General features: G+C 39.9%; 1 protein-coding gene across 7 annotated transcripts; it reads right to left on the reverse strand.

Annotated features, from left to right (window-relative positions):
* Positions 1 to 6,844: 6,844 nt before the first annotated feature.
* On the reverse strand, positions 6,845 to 14,651 carry SIGA (sigma factor A). Of its 7 annotated transcripts, XM_088712508.2 has the most exons (12): positions 14,491 to 14,620; positions 13,984 to 14,047; positions 13,188 to 13,253; positions 12,400 to 13,105; positions 11,575 to 11,773; positions 11,405 to 11,497; positions 8,640 to 8,768; positions 7,968 to 8,021; positions 7,798 to 7,875; positions 7,640 to 7,702; positions 7,299 to 7,411; positions 6,845 to 7,144 (listed from the first exon to the last, which is right to left on the reverse strand). In XM_088712508.2, exons 4-12 carry the CDS (start codon positions 13,086 to 13,088, stop codon positions 7,036 to 7,038), a joined length of 1,527 nt encoding a protein of 508 aa, XP_088568634.2. In that variant the 5' UTR covers positions 13,089 to 13,105; positions 13,188 to 13,253; positions 13,984 to 14,047; positions 14,491 to 14,620; the 3' UTR covers positions 6,845 to 7,035. The 7 variants fall into 7 exon arrangements, with proteins under 7 accessions (XP_088568634.2, XP_008808795.4, XP_088568635.2 ...); XM_008810573.5 differs by lacking the exon at positions 13,984 to 14,047 and having other exon boundaries at positions 14,491 to 14,651; XM_088712509.2 differs by lacking the exon at positions 13,188 to 13,253.
* Positions 14,652 to 22,707: the final 8,056 nt, after the last annotated feature.

Raw genomic sequence — 22,707 nt, forward strand, 5'->3', positions numbered from 1 at the left:
AGAATACTGTGTGCTGTGCTCGCTGCTTATCTTCGAGATCTGGTCGCTATACAAACTACGTGCAGGTTGGGAAGCCATTGTGCGTTCCAAATATGGAGATTCTTGCTTCATTCTTGAATGAGATTCTCTGACCGTCATTCAATGGTTAAAGAAGATATCCCATTTTGCCGCAGTATTTCTTTTGCTTGGAGAGATCTTTCTGTTAACATCATCGCTTCAGAACTTCACGATTCATCATGTTATGAGATAAGGTAATGTTGCTGATGGATCTCGTATTCACCCGGAGTTGGCCTTATTGCTGGAAGCTGATGCAAGAGAAATGTGCTATCCTCGCCCCCCATAAAACGATACTTGATATCTTGTCATTTCTTTCTTTCTTTGATTACTTTCCAAGTGGTTTCTATTCAGATTACCGAAAAATAAAAAAGTAGCGTCGCCGAACCGACTTTGCCACTTGGCGTGGAAGAAGTATTCTTGCCCTACTTCACCCATGATTCGTTAATGAAATAAAATTGGTTTATGAAATTCTTCCGTATGACCTATTGCTTGAATTCAGCATCGGAGGAAATAGAAACTTTAGTGTGCTTCCTCCAAATAGTAGATATTTTATAGCTCCATGGATATTAAAGTATATTTTCCAAGCCCTTTCCCATGCATACCAAATAAGAAGGCTCATTTTCAGGGGGAAAAAAATGCAGCAGAATGTTTGATAAGCAACGATCTACTAGGGACTTTTAATTTCTTACCGAGCTTATATACTTTTTTCTTGAAAATATTTTGTATATATAATGCACATGCCAAGAAAAACTTTTTTCTCCCTTCATGCAACTGCACCTCGTAGGCCACTCTCTTCTTTCATATCAATGAGATAAAATACCACCGAACAACATTGAAAGATAATAAAAAGTACAAAATCAATGATTTTTGATAATTACAGATAACTAAATTTGTTGCCGCCAAATCTGGGCTAAGATCGGAGCACAGCTCGGACGATCCTGAGGTTGCCTCCTTCCTGACTTTTCTTATAAGCCCTTGACTACTATAAAGAAAGGACAGGGGGCTGTTCACCTTTGCTTTTGAAACAGTTTGCTTAACTCTTTGCGCAGTTTCATAATGTTCCTCACCAACGATTCGAGGTTGTAACATAGTTGACGTTGAATCTAACGGATCCACTGCTGGATAAATACCTTTAGCAGCTAATACTCTGCTGGAGACAAGCTGAGCAAGCTGAGAGAGGTCATTTACGACCTCTACTTTGGTCATGTACGACCTAGAGAGGTCGAGCGGCAAGCCAAGCCCTTGGCATGGGGATCGGTCTTCTACTTGGGCCATTACAACCTAAGGAGATCAAGTGGCAAACCAAAACTTTGGCCTAGGGGTTAGTCTTCTGCTTGGGCTATTTACAACCTAGGGAGTCCGAGTGGCAAGCCAAGCCTTTAGCACAGGGGGCGGCCTTCTACTTGGGCCATTTACAATATAGAAAGGTCGAGTGGCAAGTCAAGCCTTCTGCGCGGGGCCCGGCCTTCTGCTTGGGCTATTTATGACCTAGAGAAGTCAAGTGGCAATCCAAGCCTTCAACAAGGGGGTGGACTTTTACTTAGGCCATTTATGACTTTGAGTTCAATCTTGGACTAGCCTTGAGGAGGCCTCAAGCGTTCCTGGGGTGTCTCTTTTATTGGGGCCCAAGCGTCCCTAGGATGACCCAACTTGAATACAATTGTCGCAGTCATCCAATCTGAAAGACAAAAATATGACAAAAAGAGCTTTTATTAGAGATAAGTTCGGGAAACAAAGGATCTTACTAATAATAGGTGCGAGGGTTGCCGTAGTTTCAACCTTGTGGGATTGAGACGTCGCTGAGGTGCCCCAGCCTGTACGTTGAAGACTTTCAATTGCTGATTTCGAGTTCCTTTGAAGGCTTGAGTCTAGTGATGAGGACTTCATGCTTAGTTTTGTTGTTTGAGGTGGAGAATTTGAATCAAGAAGTGTACCCCATGATTACTCTATCAGGGCTAGTGAGTATGGGACCAGTCCCGCTACCGAAGCCCACACACATGTAGGATCCATGGTCGTTCGATGGTCATCCTTTTGAAGAGCTCGATTATTTGAGGCACTCGGGGCCTTGGTAGGTCTGCCAGCAATGGTGTTGATGATGTCTGCTATCGGATGATTGTCGATCGGTTTCGGAGATAGTGGATCAGAGGCTATGGTGGGTACTCCTTAGTTTTGCTAAGGGTGCACATACCGGTCAAGCTGCCTACATTGAATGAGTGCTTCAAATTTGTTCTTGAGCTGCATACACTCCTCGGTGGCATGGCTACAGTCTCGATAAAAGTGACAGTACTTTTTCTGACCTCTCTTAGTTATCGGGCCCTTCATTGGATGCGGAGGGTGCAGATAGCCTTGGCCTTCAATTTTCATGAAGATCTAGGCCCTCGGGGCAATAAGAAGGGTTTACTTCCCAAACTTTTGAGGAGGGTTCTTGGCCACGACAAGGCCCTCTCGTGCCAAGATGAGACACTCCTCGGCTCTCTTCCCTCCTCGCTTTCCCCCTTTCCCTCTAGTAAATTCATGATGGGAGGCCATAGCTTCCTATGCATTGGCATGCTTGTCGGCCCACACCAGCATTTTGGCAAAGTGAATGGGAAAGCACTTTGTCATGGAGAAGAGGAAGCTTGATGGCCGCAGGCCGCCCTTCATCGTTGACATCAACCGATCGATCTAGGTCACGAACCTTCAGCATCGCCGTATTGAAGCTGCTAATAGTCCTTGAGGAACTCTTTCTTTTTCTGCGTGATATCGAGGAGTGCATCCGAGCCGCAGCACCATATTCGGCTGGAGATGAAGTGTGTCGCAAAGTGACAAGCGAGCTGTTCGAAGGAGTGGACGAAATTAGGTTAAAGCCTGAAAAACCAAAATCGAGCCACCTTACGAAGGGTTGCGGGGAACATCTTGTAAAATACGGTGTCAGTAGCTCCATTTAGCATCATGAGAGCTTTAAAGCTCTCAAGAGAGTCCGGGGGATCCGAGGTGCCGTCGTACGGCTCTACCTGGGGCATCTTGAACTAAGATAGAATCAGTTCCTCCATGATCCGCTTGGCGAAGGGTGGCTCTGAGGAGAAATTGAAATTATTGTTCGCCCTGAGATCCTATCTCCTGAGGACTCAAATCTGCTGACCCATATTCTCGATTCTTCAATTGAGCTCGGCATCCTGTCGGGACAGAGGCTCCATGAAGCGAATGGGTGAGAGGCACTAGATGGAGACCTCACCGAAATGGGGGTTGGAGTATGCTATTTTCTATTCCAATTGGGATTGCTCCGCAGAGTATGCCAACACTGGTGAGACCGTTCCGAATTTTGGCATTGGGAGTTAGCTAACTATGTGCATGTCATGTGCCGGCAACCAAGAGTGTTGGCTGGGTTGGCTAGATTCTGGCTGGACTAGCTATGGTCATGCCGTTGCCTACTATAGGCCCTAGACCGCCAAGGCCAGCGTCTGTATCTGTTGAATGAGCAGGTCGAACTGCTCATTACCTACAGGCGCAGTGGGCCATTCTAGTGGAGTTGGCCCTAGGCTTTGCAACGACCCCCAAGAGGTCGGAGCGCGGCGCTGCAAAGCACTCAATGCATCGTGGGCTCCTTGCATCTTCATGTTGGTTGTTTGTCCCCTCGATGGGTGTCGATGTTGCTGGGGGCTGGTGAGCCCTTCCTCTAGCTTCAATCTGTTGCCGTCGAAACTGGGTTGAGGTCGAAGTGCAGCTCGAACGATCCTGAGGTCAACTAGAAATGAGCTGAGCAGGTTGATTGAGGTGCCGGGGGTAGATCTCCTTTGTCTGTGGCCTGCAAAAAGTCTACTTGTTAGAGAGTTTCTAGTGGGGTTCCTTTCATTGCCTAAGTCAGAATCAAAGGGCAATAGTGTGGAAGTAAGGAAATTTCAGCAGAGTATAGGCCCTATGAGTAATATTGTATACGTACCTTAGGTCTCCCGGGCTGCCTCTTTATATACGAGAGTGCATTTTGTCATTACTTGACTTGACGTGGCATGCCATGATAGTCAGGTAACAGCAGTAGTACGGCCAAGGCATGGGTGCTAGTCCGTGTGGGCGGTGGGCAACACCGATGAGGCATAGGTTTTGGTGCTTCCATGACTTTAGGTCGCCAATGTTGTCACTTGTTAGGACTGTCAGTCCTTGTCGACATATGTTGATTGTTCTCCTCGGCTAATGTCTTCTCGGCTGGGATCAGGGTCGCTCATTTTGGTCAGTCGGCTGCTTAGCTGGGGTCGAGGCCGTTTTCCTCAGTTTACGTTCGGGGTCGAGGTGGCAGGTCTGGTCCGAGATCGAGGTGTCCAATATTTTTCTTAACAAAATTTATCAAGTTATACAAATGGAATATAAAAATTCTTAATTATCCATGGATCACAAAATCATCCATACTTCCTCTGACATGTACGCAAATATTTAAATTTAGTTCCACTTAGAAGATAGTAAATTGTTTTTCTATAAATCTTTTTGTTAGTTTAGAGCTAATTTTGAGCTGGGTCTTGAGCCTCAACTATATCCATTTTCGACCGGGTGATGGCCATCTCTAGTCCCAACCAACACACGCACATGAAGGAAAAAAAGAAAGATTTTTCATTTTTTTCAGGTAGAGCCCATCTATTTTTTGCCTCTCATCTATAAAATTTGGTAATTTATATTTGCTACAAATCTACTAAGAAATACTTTGGAATTGTTATGGCAGATATTATTGTATTTAAAATTTCAAGCTAATGTGCATGCGAGTCTCTTATTTTAAGCTTAATATCAAATTATTATCACCTTGCATAAAAGGATGCATGATTGTGATTAATTAAACAGTTTACTAGCTATTTCTATTGAACAATAATCCAATCCCTCATCCACATCCTTAAAGATATAGTATAGTTTGGACAGGCACATGGAAACCAACAATCGATATGCAATGCATGCTAAAAAAATAAAATAATAAAAAAAAGTTCAAGGTAAGGCCTATCAAATGGGTATCAGTATGTTAAGAATCATGCTGGTATATTACTAGTTCAGTACGGTATGAGATATATATCATACCAAGACAAACTTTCAATATTTTTCTCAATTTCACATATGGTTCTATCTGATCGACACTTGAAGGTACACGTACTGGCCATGTTACCGCATGAAATTGGACGGTAAAGATTGGTACCATATGGTATAGGTAGTTCTTCTCTGTTTGGATTGGTAATAGCGCTCATACACCAAACCGAGCTTTGCTATCTACTTAGGCATAATTATGATATATATAAATATTTAAATTTAATAAATCTAAATAGTTGTGGTTTATTTATTTTTTATAAATAATCTTCTTGACATAGTTGTGGTTGTCCGCTACTAGGGCATTGTCTTTCGTTATTATTTGCAAAAAGTTAGCTCGACGACAGAGAACAATTTGTGTCTAGATGGGCTTCTTATTGAAACCATGATCCTTTTTGTTAACAGCAACTTCCACATGTTCGTTTTGATATAAGCAACAGCAATAGAGGACTCCACACACATTCCCTGCCCCCATAAAGGACATCAGGATTCCTCCATGCCTTATATCTCAGCGAGTCAAAAAGAGGTGAAGGCATCTCAGGAGTCATGGCATGGTGCTTGGCATGAAAAAAACGAGAAATCACACCATTGTCAAGAGTCAAGTCCACTTAGAAGTCATCTAGCTCCATAACCCAAAACCTTCTATAAGCCATCCCAACCTGGTTTCTATCGACCACATACATAGCAAATACCATAAGCTCTGTTCATCTAGTGGATGTCGAGCATTGAATGCGAGAATTGGAGGTGATCAAACTCATTGCTGCAAAAAAGAGTCTGGTTTCCTCCAATGTCTCACCTTCACTGCTCGACCGTAGGAGAATGTGGGGCGCTGAATGTGAGAATTAGAGGAATCTGAACTCGTAGAAGTTGATTGTCTCACTTTCGACAGCTCAACAATCACAAACTCGGCTCGTGGGTTTCCTTGTTTTGGGGCTTTGGATGTGAGGATTGTAAGGCACCGAGCCTTCCCAGATAATGACGGGTTCGGTGTCCTCCAATATCTCACCTCCATCCACTCCAAGTGTGGTTTGGATTCAACAAAGAGGAGTAGGGCTCTGAACGTGAGAATTGGTGGAAATCAAATCCATTCGTGTTTGCTTCGGTGGGTTTGATTTCCTCCAATATCTCACCTTCAGCTGCTCTACTATTTCCCCCGTGCTGCAGCCAGTATTTAGAGCAGGCAAGCTAGTGATAGTTGAAGGAAGCAGCTCTATCTTACAGTAAGCTTGGCTTTCTCCTGTCATCTTTACTAAAATTGACCTAGTAATAACAAGTATGTAAGCATCCACTTCTACATTGTGTAGTATAATGTGCACTCATTTGAGCATTGGGGGCATAATGGCCAAGTTCAAAACAAACCATTTTTTGCCAAAAAAAATGAATCCAACCCCTTTTTGAAGAAAAACATATATAATTCTTTTCTGCAAAAATCCCCTTGGTAAGGAAGTTTTCTTTCATACCATGCAAACCTTAACTTGATGGCAGGAATAAAGAAATGCCTTCTATGTGATAGATTGAAGGAAGCACCACGGACATGATAAAAGAACATAGGATTGAACATGGAACACCGACCTCCCACCAAAATTACGTGGACCTCCCAAAGGTTGAGATATTCCATAGCAGCATACTTATGGTACATATGCAAATCCCTTGAGCATAACTCTCCTCCATACATGACCAACGCCATACTCTTCTCATTTACAAATGCATCTTAAGAACATAAATCATGCTTCAGCTAGAATAGTTTGCACCATAAGAAAAATAATAATCCATCTTATTGCAGGTGAGTATTTCCATTTGTATTCCAGATCTCAAAGTTTTTAGTTTAAATACATCTGTTCGCACATGTACATGTACAATGATTTTCCAGTGAGAAATAACTCTAGAAATACATGCATGTTCCATATTCTCTTTATATATATACAGTGACCGCAATATGCCATTTCACTGTTTCACCAACAATGCCTCCAACCTCCTCCTCCTTGCGGCATGCTTCAGTTTCTCCAACGCGACAAGCCCCACTTGCCTGACTCGTTCTCTTGATAAGCCAAACCTGATGAACAAACGGCACCATCAGCAAACATATGTTTTCGAGTGTCACTCTGTAGGTTATAAGGTCTGTTTGATTAGGTGCAGTGCAGGAGTAGCTGTGCTTAAGCAGCTGTGTTTAACCTCCGAAAACGAACACATTTTGGGATTCTACTTACTGTCTGCTGATATCCTCCCAAGTATGGGATTCATTTCCTATACCATAATAGAGCCTAATTATGGCTCTCTCCCGTTTGCTAAGGGTCGCATGCAGAAGCTTGTTAACTTCATCCTGTAATGAACAACACAGATGGCAAAGATAAACCAGAACCCGAGATGAAAGCATGAATCCGACAATAATTTGACATCCAATCAGGACCATGAGGTGAACAATTGAATTATCTTTAAGAATGTAACTTATTATGCAACAGAATAAATAAATACATACAGAATATTTTCATGAGTAAGAATGAACTGTTTATCTTCATTATTTTCACAAAAGCGTATGCTCTACAAATACCTTGAGAGACCAATCTTCAAATCCATGCCACGGAATATTTGCAAGGTTCTTGTCTGCAATATACTAAATTTAAAGCAAAGATAATATCAGGTTTACGATATACAGATGTTTCAATCGGGAATAGAGTTTTGATTTGAAAAATGAGTAGATAGACATACACTATGAAGAGTCTCGCCCGGAAGTCCATTCATTGAGGGAAAGGCTTCCCTATCAAGAGAAAATACCTTGCTGACAGCCTGCATTCTGACCGTTCATAGTAAGAAGAAAAGAAATATTAACAGCATCATATAAACCAACATCAAAAGGTTGGACGAATGTAAAAGGGTACCTCTGTAGCATTCTTGACTTTCTTTGGCGACATATTAAGGGACTCCGCAATGTTCTGACAAAGATCAAAAGAAAATAATCCATTTATACAGAATGATTAGACATGTTATTCCACCTATCTCCACTTACTGTTCGTAAGTCTATAAAGGACTTGCAACCATGGTGCTGAGATTACTTTCTTACTAATATGAAGAAAGGTTGATTTCCTAAATGCAAAAAAAAATATCTCAGCCATGAAAAAAGGAGTTAGATGGGGAGGAGGAGGAGAAGGAGATGAGTAAGGATTATAATTGGCATCAAAACCCAATTTTGCACCACATGAGAAAAAAAATAAAGGACGCGCGTGTGAAGAATTACGTAGTTTCATGGCAAACATCATCAAATGGTTTTTTTCAAGGCCATCTATGTTATTATGATCCAGATGTTACAAGGAAACTGAAAATCAAACAACATATGTTGCTGAAGTAAAACAAATCCATAGCTGAAAAATTAAATTAGGTTAATACAAAAAATAAATTAGGTATGTTGCACTTACGTAGTATAAGCCCATAATATCCCTATATATTCACAAGCCATGACAGACGATGCTGTACTTATGTATATTCCAACAGAGATGGAAAAACATGAAGAAAATAACACTTCTTTAGTCACTTAAATGCAACAAATTACTTACATCTATTGATGGCATAACTCCTTTATCTTCCAATCTAATCTTTGCATTCCGAATCAAACTTAATCTTTCATGTAAATGGGAAGGTAGCCTTAAAGTTCTGGAGTTTTCAACCAGTGCTCGTGAAACACCCTAGCAACAAGAGAAAGCCAAATGATTAGTCTTAGTGCACCAAAAAAAACACAACTGAGTTATATGCTATTCTAATTTCGCACATAAAGGGAGAGCTCACATTATAGAGGGACTTGCTGAAACTTGATGGAAGAAGATTGTTCAATTTTGCTCAAATTATAGACCTTAATCCTTTATCATACACATATTCTACATACTCTTAAACAAGGTAGGCCAAACTGGACCAGACTGCCCGGTTTGTCCCGTACTAAGCCGACCCGGTGGGGAACTAGGTCGGTTCGTCTATTAAATTCGGTTCTTGCCCCAAACAGGCCAGAACCAGACCGAACTAGCCAAAATGATTCGGAACTGGCCGATTCCATTCGAATTTGATGTGAACCGTCCGGTTCTCACCGAGTCGACCCGGTTTGGAATCGGGCCCCTTCCCCCTTTTCTTTTTTTGTAACATCTTCTTAACTGTTTGGTTTAGGCTTTAAAGTCTAAACGGCTCCCCCTTCCCTCCAATTTGCAAAATCACATTGATTTAATATGTGATTAAAGAAAAATCCAAACTTAAATAAGGTGTGCTTCCTCTCTCCTATCTCATTCTCTCTATTTTTTTGAGGAGGCTTCAAAAATAGCTCGAAATTTGCAAAATAAGAAGATATCATGCCAAAATTTTTGATTTAAGCTTAATTTTATGATATATTATAAAATTATGAATGATCTACACAATAACATAAAAATTTTAAATTTTTAGATTATATATAATTTTTAAAAAATTAAAATTATAATTTTAGATTAAAAATAAAAAATATATATTAAAAAATATGCATTCTACATAGGATAGAGACCATGGTGCACGATTTGGTGGAGTCTGTGAGATACAATTGCATTTAGGAGATAGGCTCCTCAACATCATTCAGAAGAACACTAGCTGTAGATGACCTCACACATAGAGTAGGATCCATATACGTCTCATGTTCCGAGTTGTATACTGTATCTTATTATCCGCAGCCACAGATAGCTTATGACCCATACGAATACATATATGGATATGGTGCGTCTGAGAAATCTTTCGGTGGCTACTACCCTATGCAGTCTGAAGCATCTTACGAGTCGAATTTTGTTACCAGCTTATTCAGATGGACTTCTTCACAACCGTTTTATCAGCCATTATCAGCTAAAGGATACCTCTCAGAGTCAGAGCTTCAGCGAGAGATCCGAGAATGCTAATAACTTAGAGCACATTCCTTACGGGATGAATACACAAGACTACAACACCACTTAGTTAGAGGGGTAGGCTGATCTGCCTCCTAACTATGCTAATGATCCGGATATTTATGAAAGGCATCACCATTCGATGAGATTTTAAATATGAGTATGCATGTTGCATTTTAAATATATATAATTGATTGTATTATTTTATATTTTTATCTCAATACTTGATTTGAGGATATTTCATATTGCTTCTTATAGCATGCAATATCTCACTAATCATTTTATATTTTGTATCATTTTAAAACAATAAGATGCATCATTTAGGTTAAATTGAAATCATAAAAATATCAAAAAACATCAAAAAATATCAAATTAGACTTAAAATTGTTGAAAAAGATTGATTACCAATTAATTAAACTTGAAAAACTCAAAAAAATGGGTGTGTCGGTACGGTACCGAGCCGTTACCGTACCGACCCATACGCTGACCGGTACAGGTTCCAATACCGGTTCAGTAGACCTTGCTCTTAAATATTAGATACTAATGCCTTTGCCATACCCCATGCAACTCCTCCACTTCCCCATAAGTGGCTAGAATTACGTCCTCTCACATAACGATAATTTCATTACTTGTGCACCATAATAATTAACCTAACAAAAACAAAGCTAAATTAAAACTCCAATAATACTTATTTATCAACTACCACCCTGTGTACTTCACGATTACCTTTCCTCAAGGGATCTCTTTCAGATCGATTTGCATTTTTTGTTGATTCCGAAGGAAATAGCTAAAAGAGAAAACTAAAAGTGAAGTATTGGTGAAAATGGAATTTTTTTCAACATCCTCTCCCTCAGCGTAGGTATCATCTTCTGGCCAGATCATCTTTGGTCATCAATAATGGTTTCATTGGAATGCATGATTTTACCCAGGGCAGTGAAGATCAGGGTAGTGCGATACCAAGTAAAATAAAGATGCAAATCTAGAACTCTTCTGACATATTTTCCCTCACTTTTCAGAGCTATGCCACAAAAAGAAAATGATAATTTATCTTGAAGCCAGAAATCCAACACCTAATCATCTGATCTTATACTGTAATAGAACAGAGAGGAAATCAGCACTTTCTTAACATGTGACTATCATCCAGATATAATTAAAATCCTGAAAATAATCTTCCATAGGCAGGAAAAAAATAATGCAAAAGTCATAACTATACCGACTTAAATATTAGCATTATAGATAAGGACCATGCATCTGGTAGAACAAAGAGAAACAAATCAGACTGGAATTTCAAATAAGGTAAGCAACCCAATGTCATACTTTAAAAGGAACCAGGACTACGGATTTTCTGAAAATGGAACCTATAATCCGCAATTCATCCTACATAATCCAAGCTATTCAACTCATGGTTCCAACTAGGCGCAGCCAATTAAACTCACCTGACGTATCCACCAGTAGACATAAGTTGAAATTTTACAGCCCTTTGAAGAATCAAATTTCTCTATCCCACGAAGCAGTCCAATCAGACCACCCTAAAACAAAAAAATAATTTAGACTGGACAAGCCTATGATGGTACTGCAAAACTAAGAGGAAGACAACAGGACGTACCTGAATCAGGTCAGCCATCTCAGCACCCAAGTTATCATATTTTTGGGCTATAGACATGACCAAGCGAACATTACTCATTGCTAGCTTCTCCCTTGCTAGAGAACATTCAGTTAGTTTTGAATGCAATTCAGCATGTGACATCCTCAAAAAAGATGCCAACTGCTTATCAGAGGGTTCAAACCCCAATTTTTCCTTCAGTCTGAATCAACAGCAAACTCGATTAATGGATATGATAGATTTACAACAGAAAAAGGGAGGAAAAGCATGCAAACTAGTAGTTGCTGAGTTCACGTTTCCTTTGATAATGCAAGGACAATATAACAAACTGGATATAGAAGCTAGGAAATGGAAAATGGGTAACATTCCTTATAAGGATACATTTGCTGAGGAATAATTATCAAATTTAAAATCTACTAAATAAATCCTATTTCTATCATTCATATTATTTTTACTTCTCATATTCCAGCAGCAAAATATACTATCTTTATAAGGGTACTTATTCTGAGAATAATGGTAGTGCCTAAAACAAGAATTGTCATTGAAAAAGATTGAAATTTTAATTAATTTTATGTAGGCTTCTTAATCCTACAAGATACTCATTGAAGAGAAATGCATCATAGCTAGAGTTTTTTTTCAAAATTTTTTGCTTCACAAAATTGACATAAATAATATATGAAATTATCAAGGTTCTCTTTCTCATTGGATTCTCTAACTAGAAGGAGGTGAACTAACATCAGACAAGTAGGAAAGCAGGGGCACAAAAAGATTATCAAGCAATGTTTTTAAAGTAAACGACTCCTATCTTTTATTAGAGCAATTACTTACTTCATTCTCTTTTCCTCCAAGGAAAGACCAGCCCTGATTTTCCTTGACAAATGCACAACTTCAGCATGAGTGAGCAGGTTTTCACTTACTGTGCCCCTCACATAACCTCTTACACGCGTCTGCAGCAATTCAGGACTAACAGTGGAGCGAAGCTCTTTTCCCTCTTCCCCTCCGTTAAAAGGTTCCATATAAGCACTCCGATTAAAACATCTCCTGCGGGTAACTGTTCTCCTTTTCCGAGCAGAAATCCCTGAACGAATAACTTCAGTTTTCTTGCAGCTTTCTCTAGGATCATCAACTGTCTTTATCTGTTCAAAAGGAAGCTTCCATTGTTTTTCCAGCATAGACTTCTGCAGCAAAATTAGGACCTCTAGAGAATATTCAAGATCGGATTCACCATCCTCTAGGGGATCAGGCCTGCGAAACCAGGCATCAGCGGTCGCAAGAGCGGCAGTATCGACATGCTCTTTAAGCGCCTTGATAGCTTGCGAGTGCCGATTTGATGGGATATTTGTGCCAAAATTAGAGGATCTTTTTGCAGCTATCGTATTCTTGGTTGAGGAAGTTGAAAATTGCATTGATCCATGGTCTGGGACAGCGAACAGCTTCTCAGCAAGATCAGCTGGATAGAATGAAGTGCTCAGAAGCCTCTTTCCAGTGCTTAGCCCAATAACTGCAGCCGTTGCCATGATCCTGCTTCTTATGTCTGCGCATTACCATCACACTTTGTCAAGAACCCTGTAGAGCCAAAACCATGTCATCTGAACTTTAAGATAATAGCAAGCCACCTAACAACAAAATGATATGCCTTCACCGTCTTCGAGAGAAGCTCCAGAGCACCTCAAATTCAGTTACTGGTGATAAGATGAAAGGGATGATCAAAATGCCATCTCACAAGAACAATGAATCAGAACCAACATATCTAAGTAGAAATTCAATCAGACAAGCTTCGAAAGAATAGAGAGTAAGGAACGGCGGCAGAACAGTACACAGCAAATCCGTCCAAACATCTTTCAGTCGAGAGCTTAAACAGAACAGATTCTTAAATGATAGATAATTAGGATAGTCGAAGAAAACATGGGAATTACATAAGAATCTCTTTCATCAGCCGGATAAAGCAATAACAAAGCAAGGACAGCTTTGGGCGATCACAAGTCCTAAATAGCACATAAATGTTGTAGGAAAGGGATATAATAGGCATCTGATCCACGAGCAACTCTACAGAGGGCAGAGCTCAAATACCTCTACAACCAAAAGTTGACGGAAAGGTTTGAAAGGTTGCTTGCATGAAACCAGTCAAGTAAATATTCTTACGAAACCAAGAGATGTCAAAACAAATTACATGCAATAATAATGGAAGTCATCAGAGTTGTGCTGATAAAGCTGGCTCTAGTCTCCCAGGGGAAATTTGCCAAAGAATTCCCATGCACTAAAATCCACATCCAAAGAATATTTTAGAAACACAAATTCAATGACAAGAAGAACAACCCATGTTCAAATCCAAATGTTGAAAGCAGAAAGACGAAATAGCCGAAAGAATAAATTAATTTTGGCCTTCAAAACCATGTGCATGTGAGTACATACCGATTGTATTGCGGTATTAACCACAAATATTCAGGGAAAGGATTTCTTCTTTTTTCTCTACTGCCTGACATGCCATGGCTAGAATCATTAATTAACACGGAGAGACTTACAGGCAATCAAAAACACAAAAAGAAAAAGAACATTAAAATCTATCAGGTTCGATCATTAAATTCTATCTAACATCAATAGCAAGAGACCATCTGCTGCAGTCGGGTGGGCATGGAAAACTGGTGCTCTCAGAAAAATTTAGCAAGTGGGCAAGTTCGGAAAGACAGGATATAGCTGACAGGAATCAGAAATGAGCGAGATCTCTTGTGTCATAAGTGAAGTGAAAAGAAAAAAAAAAAGGATCAATACCGCACGACACGTCCACATGAATAATTCATAACCGGAGAATTACCCCAAAAAAAAGTGGAGGAAGTGAATCCAATCAAAACCAGGAACTAAGTTTGGGTGATCTTTTATCAGTTAGATAACTCAAATTCTACAAAAGCTAGCGTGGGGTACCTGAGCCCGAGGAGATGCAGGCAGGCTGGAAGCTCGGTTGGTTGGTTGGTTGCTTGGTTGCAGCGGTGAAAACGGAGAGACCGGCTTGCTCTCTTACGGGGAAGCTGGCGAGCAAGCTGCGGTTCGGCCCTTTTGTTTTATTATTATTATTATTATTATTATTATTATTATTATTGTTGTTGTTATTCTTATTTATATTATATGATTTGTTTTTGTGGGAATGGGGGTGGGGGGAGGGGATATGGGTGAGAGGACGGCCATTGGTTGGAGGAGATATTTGTCGCGCTCGAGTGGTGCGCGTGGTTCCTTCGGGCGCCCACCCTCAACCTCAAACCACAACCTCAACCTCCGGCCCAGCCTCAGCTCGGCAACCCGACAAACAACATACAGCGCCCATAGAAACAAATCTAACGGATCCCACGCCATCTCTTCAACTCATGGGGATCATTTCAAGAAGTAAATGGTTGAGGGCGCCCCTCGCGTACCAACAGAGTATTAGTCTTTCCAACCATATTAAGATCATCAGATTTATCAAATCGAGAGTACCAATTGTGACAGCAAAACGGTGTGACTTTTTATCTGAGAACGCAACTTCATTGCCACTGCTGTATCTAATTGTTGTTCGAACTTGATGTGCACAGCACTTCACATCTACCAACCGAAACTTCTCCTGGCATTGAAGAGTTTCTCCATTAGCGACTCGTACCTCAAACTTCTCCGTGGTATCTACAGGCAGTTGTAGCATCTTGGCAATGAGGTCGCTCACGAAGTTGTGGGTCGATCCAATGTCTATAAGGACGGTCAGCTGGTGTCCCCGAATACGAGCTACTACCTGCATAGTTTTTGGCTCGTTCCATCCTAATAATACATGTAACGAGATCATCGGAGTCGCCTTCTTCGGTCTTGCCTTCCCCATCATGTCAAGATCACCGGTCATTAGTTGCTTCCGTTTCCTCCTTGCAGTCTGCTTCAATCAAATGAACCTGTAGAGTCTTGCACTGGTACTCCGAAACCGTTCGTTGCATTTGAAGCAGAGCCTGCGCTCTCGACGCTGCTGCTTCTCCTCTCAGGTGATGTGTCGGACAGGTGTTGGAGCAGGGAGGCGCAGTGTGTTGGTAGGTGTGGTTAGAGCTCTTGGGACACCGGTGATGCGAAGCCCAACATGGCGTGGGGCACTTCGATTCTGGTCCAGCCTCTCCTCTCTCATGCAAGCAACGATGATGGCTTCTCGCAGCGAATGGGGTTATCTCATGCGCACCTCCTTGGCTATCTCTTCCTTGAGTCTTCCGACGAAGGTACTGATGCCAGCCACGAGCTCAATTGGCCAGTTTTTCAAACTCCTATTGATATTTCCTCACCGACCCCCTCTGCTGAATACGTGACAACTTTTCATTGAAGTTCACATATTCATTGGGCCCGAACCTAGCCAGCAACTTCTTCTCGAACAACAGCCATGTGATCACCAGCCCCTCGTCCCGATATGCCCGACATAACCATTGCCACCAGTGGTTTGCCTCCTCGTCTAGGTAGAACGAGGCCGTGGAAACCCTGTGGTTGGCCGGGGTACCTTGACTGGCGAAATATTGCTCCGCACGATCAAGCCATACAATCGAACCATCCTCAGTGAACCTTGGGAAATCCATCCTTGGAGGACATAGGTGCCCGATGGTATCCTCCAAATGCCCATAACCTCCTTTCTATGGCGATGGGGGAAGCGAAGTCCGGCTCTAGCGTTGGTTGCTGCGGGACGGAGAGTTGAAGGCTGCGAATGGCCTCCAGGACTTCGGTGAAGCATCCCTCCAATCTTATCTCTACGCTGCGCAGCTCCTCCTAAATAGTGCCCATCTCGGCTTCTAGGCGCTCGATCCTCTCTTTGTTCGACATCTTCCGACTCTGGTACCAACTGTTAGGTCCCAACCAGGGGAGAACGAGGCGAACAGAAGAGAGAAAGAAATGATATTCAATAGCTCTACTTTGGGTGAGAGCAACCCATGCAAGCCAAACCAAAACAAAGAAAATAAACTCTTCACTCCCCTCTCACGCTCCTCGACCCTTATTTATTCTCTCTGATAACTATAACTGACTAACGAAAGATGGGCCCATCATATCGGCGAACCGTTTCCCCCCGCTGCTCACGTCCCCGCGTCGAAGCCGTGTGCATGGGCCTCCCATCGTAGAACTCTCTTCCTCTCCTAGCTCTGAACTGCCTTCCGCTTCCCTCGCCTTCGCAATGGAGTCCCGTCTTCCTTCCTCTCCCAGCTCCATCGCAGCAGACTCCATTTTCTCCGGCGACTCCGTCACTGAGTTCCCGCATCGAAGACACGGTCGATGGCGACCAAGTAACGAGGGTTTGGCCTCCGAACCCGCCATGGCCTAGTGGACTTGGTGAGCTTATCATACCTTCATGACAAATTTTAAGAAGCTGTTCATGTTGCATAAGCTTCATGTATGCATAGTCTTGGACGCAATGCTTTTACCTAGAATATTAATTAGAGTTATCCCTTCCCAAGATCTCACTGGGGGTTTTATTACCATCTGGAAGAAAGAATTGGGGAATGTTTGAGTTCATCTCTACATCTGAAAAATGTTTCTATGGTGTTTTTCCCTTAGCGATGATGCTTAACCTAATCACTCTAATTCCAAAGTGTAGGAACCCTAACTTGCCTTCTCACTGCAGACCTATTAATTACCTCGTGTGACACTATATATAAGTTGGTGGCAACAATTTTTTCCTCCGTATTCCGAATGTTATATGGAAGCTTACATCAGAGAAATAAGCCACTTTCTCAACGCATATATTCATCTGCCGCACACATCTCAAAGCAATTAGTGGATGATCCGACAATGGCTTCACTCGAAGGAAAGCAAATCCTTTTTTCACACAAAAGCTTGCACCCCCGACCCTTCTCTGTCTACTTTATGCCCACTTATTCACCAAGATAAATATTCTTGTCCAAGAGACTATCATGTTGGTTAACTCAGCACAAATCATCAAGCTTGGGCATGTTTCATCATGAATGTTGTCCAAGATGTTAAACACCTTGAATATCGTCAATGCCTCCTTCATAATCATGTCACCCACCGAGTACTCGTAATACTCATCATAATACAGAGATTCTTCATTTATAGAAATCAATTGGCAGTGTCTAAGCATAATAGATTCTGAATCATGTTAAAGATGCATGATATAAAGGTTCATAGCACTTGTTTCTAGATTGTACTGCATAAATTCTTTTGCAGTGTCTTCGTAATTGATGCTGCATCGTGTTAAACACGCATAGATATATATAGGTTCATAGAATTTGTTTCTAAATTGTACAGCATAAATCTTTCTTGTAATATATATGAAGAGGAATGGCTATCTTGGCCACAGGCAAGCGGCTTTACATTGTTGTAAATAAGCACCCAAGATGTCAAGGTTCAGAATTGAATAAAATTCAAAAAGACAGGCCAACCAAGCCATATACATGTCATGATTTCTTCCCTCAGCAACGATAGAATGAATCTCCCAGGGGATTCTTTCAGTTGCGTTAGTTATGGAAACTGTAGCCACTGAGGACTTGCTTGACTTAGGTGCCAAGTGGAGGAAGATACTGGAGGGCTTGGCAGCTAGCTGCTCGGGTTGTATGAAGCTGCAGTCCGATCAGGGATGTTCAGGAATATTGGTTTTGTCCAACATTCTGGTTTATAACCAAGTTCCAACCTAAAACAACAAAGACGAAGGGTGCTCTTGCTAGAGAGCATCCAGCAGAGGACTCTCTAATGCCTAAGTCAGATCGACACTCAGAAAATAGAGGAGGTTCTTTGGGAGTGACAGTGCAATGGTCTATCAGGGCATCAGAGCACTTGCCTGAAAGGTCCTCCTAAAAGTAGATTGTATAGGAGAAGACTAGCATCTGTCACTAAGAAATTCAGACACGTGAGTCAGCTGTGATTGGCACATTCCAAGAATTAGGCACAAGCATTTCACACTCGCATGACACCCCATACATCTCACTGGTGCAATCTCGAAAACCGCCTAGGATCATGGTTGAGATGTTTCTAGTTGTGGGAGATTTTGAAATTCGAAGAGCTGCTCGTGCGCTTTTAGGTTTGCCACATGATACACTTTAGTTGGCAGGTCAAAGGCTTCATGAGAACTTTAGTTGGCCAGTCTTTTATATGAGCTGTAGTTGGCTCCGAGACACATTACTTGTCCACTTCCGTAGCGAGCCAAGCCTACTGGCTCGTGTGACGGAAGTAGTTCCGTCGATAAGGCTAACTAGTCGAAGTTTCCTGTGAAGCTAAGCTAACATCGTTACCACTTTTCTATAGCTATCTTTTTGGTACCTATGTAGAGATTTACCAAATATCACATTTAATAAGAGGCATGGTTGTCCTTGTTGTTTTCAACGCGTTGTGATTTGTGGCAGGGATATCTAATTAGATGTCTGGAGTCCAACAATGATCCGAGGGATCGTTTAAGAGCAAAGGCTCATGTGATATATGGCCAAAGTAGGTGAGACGTCGTACTGGCATAGGTCACCCAAGTTTCCATATATAAAACGAACGCCTGCCATGATCCTTCTATCTCACCGAGGTTCCAATTCTCCGTCATTTGTTAGGGCTTCCTTTAGGCCTTCGGTGGGTATCTCCTATTAAAGGGCAACCTAATCTGCACAAGGATAATTACCTCGATGCCAAAGGTAAGGATGAAAGGCGTTTCTCCTGTTAGAGTCTGATGCGTGGTTCGATATGTCCAAATAATGTTGTGGAGCTTATCCATCCAAAGTTCTTTTGCTCCATCCAACTATGCCCTGAGATCTTGTAAGATAGTTTTGTTGGTTACTTCGACTTATTCGTTCGACTAGGGATGCCTGACTAATGTGAGACGGTGCTTGATTTGCAAATTGGCACATAATTTTCTGAAGTGGGCATTGTCGAATTCCTCCCATTGTCAGTGATAATAGATCGGAGAAGCCCAAAGCGGCATTTCATACATCTCCACACAAAATCTTGGACATTCTTCTCGATGATCCGAGCTAAGGGCTTGGCTTCGACCGACTTAATGAAGTAGTTGATAGCCACTATCAGAAATTTTCTTTGCCTAGTTGCTTGGAGGAACGATCTGAGGATATCCATCCCCCACAAGGTGAATGGTCATGGCACAATGGTCGGCGTAAATGGCATCATAAGCTGCCACTGAACACTTATGTGTCTTTAACATTGGTCACACCTTCTCACAAAGTCAGCGGCATCCTTCTGTATACTCGTCCAATAGTAGCCTTATCGTAGTACCTTATATGCTAGCATCTCATAGTACCTTGTAGGCTAGCGTTCTATCTCCTAGATGGTTTCCACAAATTCCATCATGGATTTCCTAAAGCGCATACTCAGCTTTAGAGGGATGGAGATATAGAAGAAGGGGAAGAGTAAACGACCTCCTATAGCTTGGCTTTTCAGCCTTTTGGGCTTCTCTTTGTTCATCTGGGAGTTTGCTATCATGAAGGTATACCATGAGCGGGTCCATCCAACTCAATTCAAGATTGGTCTGCAATATAGGGGTCGGCTCCTCTTCTATGCTCATCCGATCAAGCATTTCCAAATAGGCCATCTTGTGAAGGTTGGGATAATCTGAGGTGGCCAGCTTTGATATCAGGTCGACTCTAGCACTTTTTGATCTTGGGATTTGTAGAATTTTGAACTCTACAAAGGTTGAGGAGACTTAACCTTCTACAGTACCGTGCCATCATTGGAGACTTTGCCTCAACGTCCCCTCAGACTTGTCCAATGACCAACTGGGAGTCGATAAGAGCCTTTAGGCATTGAACCCCAAGCTCATGAGCAAGTTTCAACTTGATGAGGAGGGCTTCATATTCCGCCTTGTTGTTTAAGGCCTAAAAGCTAAAATGTAGTGCATACTCTGCAACAACTCCTTTCAGTCTAGCCCTGCTCTTGCTTAGGTTAGAGGACCCATTGATATGAATTGTCCAAGAATCCATTGTCTCACACTCCTCTAGCAACATGCTGACTTTTGTATCCTCGGGGATCGAGCATTCCACGATGAAGTCTGCCAATGCTTGCGCCTTAATGGAGGATCTGGGGTAGTAGTGGATGTCAAATTCTCTGAGCTCAATCATCTATTTGACTAACCTTTCCAATAAATGCAGCTTCTACAAGATTTGCTTTAACGGTTAGTCAGAGAGCATAATGATAGAATAAGCTTAGAAGTACGGTCAGGGAACACAATGATAGAATGAGCCTAAAAGTACGATCTGAGTCTTTTGGCCAAGATGATGAGAGCATAAGCTACCTTTTCCAACTTGGGGTGCCTCGTTTCTGCATCCCAAAGGATTTGACTCATGTAATATACAGGTCTTTGGATTCCATCCTCCTCTCAGACAAGGATCGAACTTGCGGCCAGTGAGAGAACAACTAGATTACCAAGGCTCGACTTAGAGAGGAGCAGCTGAGTGTTGAAGGCCCTGTTTGGGAGAGCTTTTGGAGGGCCAGAAAGCACTTTCTGGCCCTCCAAAAGTACTTTTAGATGAAAAACTATGTTTGGTAAATTTTTCAAAAAGCTGTTTCAGCTTTTGCGGGAAGCTGAAAACAGCTTTTGGGAGGAAGCTCCAATTTGGTGCTTTTGGGAGGAAGCTGTTTCAGCTTTTTCGGAAAGCTATATTTTTGACAAAAATGCCCATATTAAAATAACATAATTACATAGTTTATCCCTGTATAAACCTAAAAATCTGCTGGAGCCAAAAACCCAAGCCGTCAGACTCCCTTCCGTAAGAAAATGTATTTTTCTTTTCAATTTTTGTATGCATCTCTTGAACCACATTTTAGAAGAAAAAAATTTTTAATCCTTTTCTATACCTTCCAAAATCAATCTATTGTTTTTTTTTTTTATCATCAACCTCGCGGCCCACGCTGAGGTTCTCCTCGAGCGTGGACCATGAAGAAGAGCCCCTGGATCGCGGAAAATTATTTTATGGAAAATTATGAAAAATTATTATGGAAAATTATTTTATATTAATAATTATAATATTTTATATCTTTATTTTTGTATTATACTATAAATATAATATCATATTATATTATATCATAATACATTAATATGTTATGTTAAATAATTTAATATTATATTATATTATGGAAAATTAATTTATACTAATAATTATAATATTTTATACCTTTATTTTTGTATTATACTATAAATATAATATCATATTATATTATATCATAATATATTAATATGTTATGTTAAATAATTTAATATTATGTTATATTATGAAAAATTAATTTATACTAATAATTATAATATTTTATACCTTTATTATTGTATTATACTATAAATATTGTATTATATTACATTACATTATAATACATTTATATGTTATTTTAAATAATTTAATATTATGGTATATTATGGAAAATTAATTTATAATATTAATTATAATATTTTATACCTTTATTTTTGTATTAAACTATAAATATAATATCATATTATATTATATCATAATACATTAATATGTTATGTTAAATAATTTAATATTATGTTATATTATGAAAAATTAATTTATACTAATAATTATAATATTTTATACCTTTATTTTTGTATTATACTATAAATATAATATCATATTATATTATATCATAATACATTAATATGGTATGTTAAATAATTTAATATTATGTTATATTATGGAAAATTAATTTATACTAATAATTATAATATTTTACACCTTTATTATTGTATTATACTATAAATATTGTATTATATTACATTACATTATAATACATTAATATGTTATTTTAAATAATTTAATATTATGTTATATTATGGAAAATTAATTTATAATATTAATTATAATATTTTATACCTTTATTATTGTATTATACTATAAATATTGTATTATATTACATTACATTATAATACATTAATATGTTATTTTAAATAATTTAATATTATGTTATATTATGAGAAATTAATTTATACTAATAATTATAATATTTTATACTTTTATTATTGTATTATATTATAAATATAATATATATTACATTATATCATAATACATTAATATGTTATGTTAAATAATTTAATATTATGTTATATTATCAAATATTAATTTACTCTAATAATTATATTACTATTATGCTATATTAACATAATATTATTTTATATTACAATAATATTATACTATATCGTATATTTATGTATTAATTTATGTTATGTTT

This window comes from Phoenix dactylifera, chromosome 16 (genome assembly GCF_051530095.1).
Source record: "Phoenix dactylifera cultivar Ajwa chromosome 16, Ajwa_hap1_PhDact_Kaust_v1.1, whole genome shotgun sequence".
Lineage (NCBI taxonomy): Eukaryota > Viridiplantae > Streptophyta > Magnoliopsida > Arecales > Arecaceae > Phoenix > Phoenix dactylifera.

Excerpts from the sequence above, each read along its gene's own strand:
- SIGA (XM_008810573.5), bottom strand. The coding sequence starts at position 13,088 with ATGGCAACGGCTGCAGTTATTGGGCTAAGCACTGGAAAGAGGCTTCTG. Across the intron at positions 11,774-12,399 it reads TTGGAGGAAAAGAGAATGAA|ACTGAAGGAAAAATTGGGGT; the intron begins GTAAGTAATTGC and ends CTGTTGATTCAG. Across the intron at positions 8,769-11,404 it reads TCTACTGGTGGATACGTCAG|GGTGTTTCACGAGCACTGGT; the intron begins GTGAGTTTAATT and ends TCTTGTTGCTAG.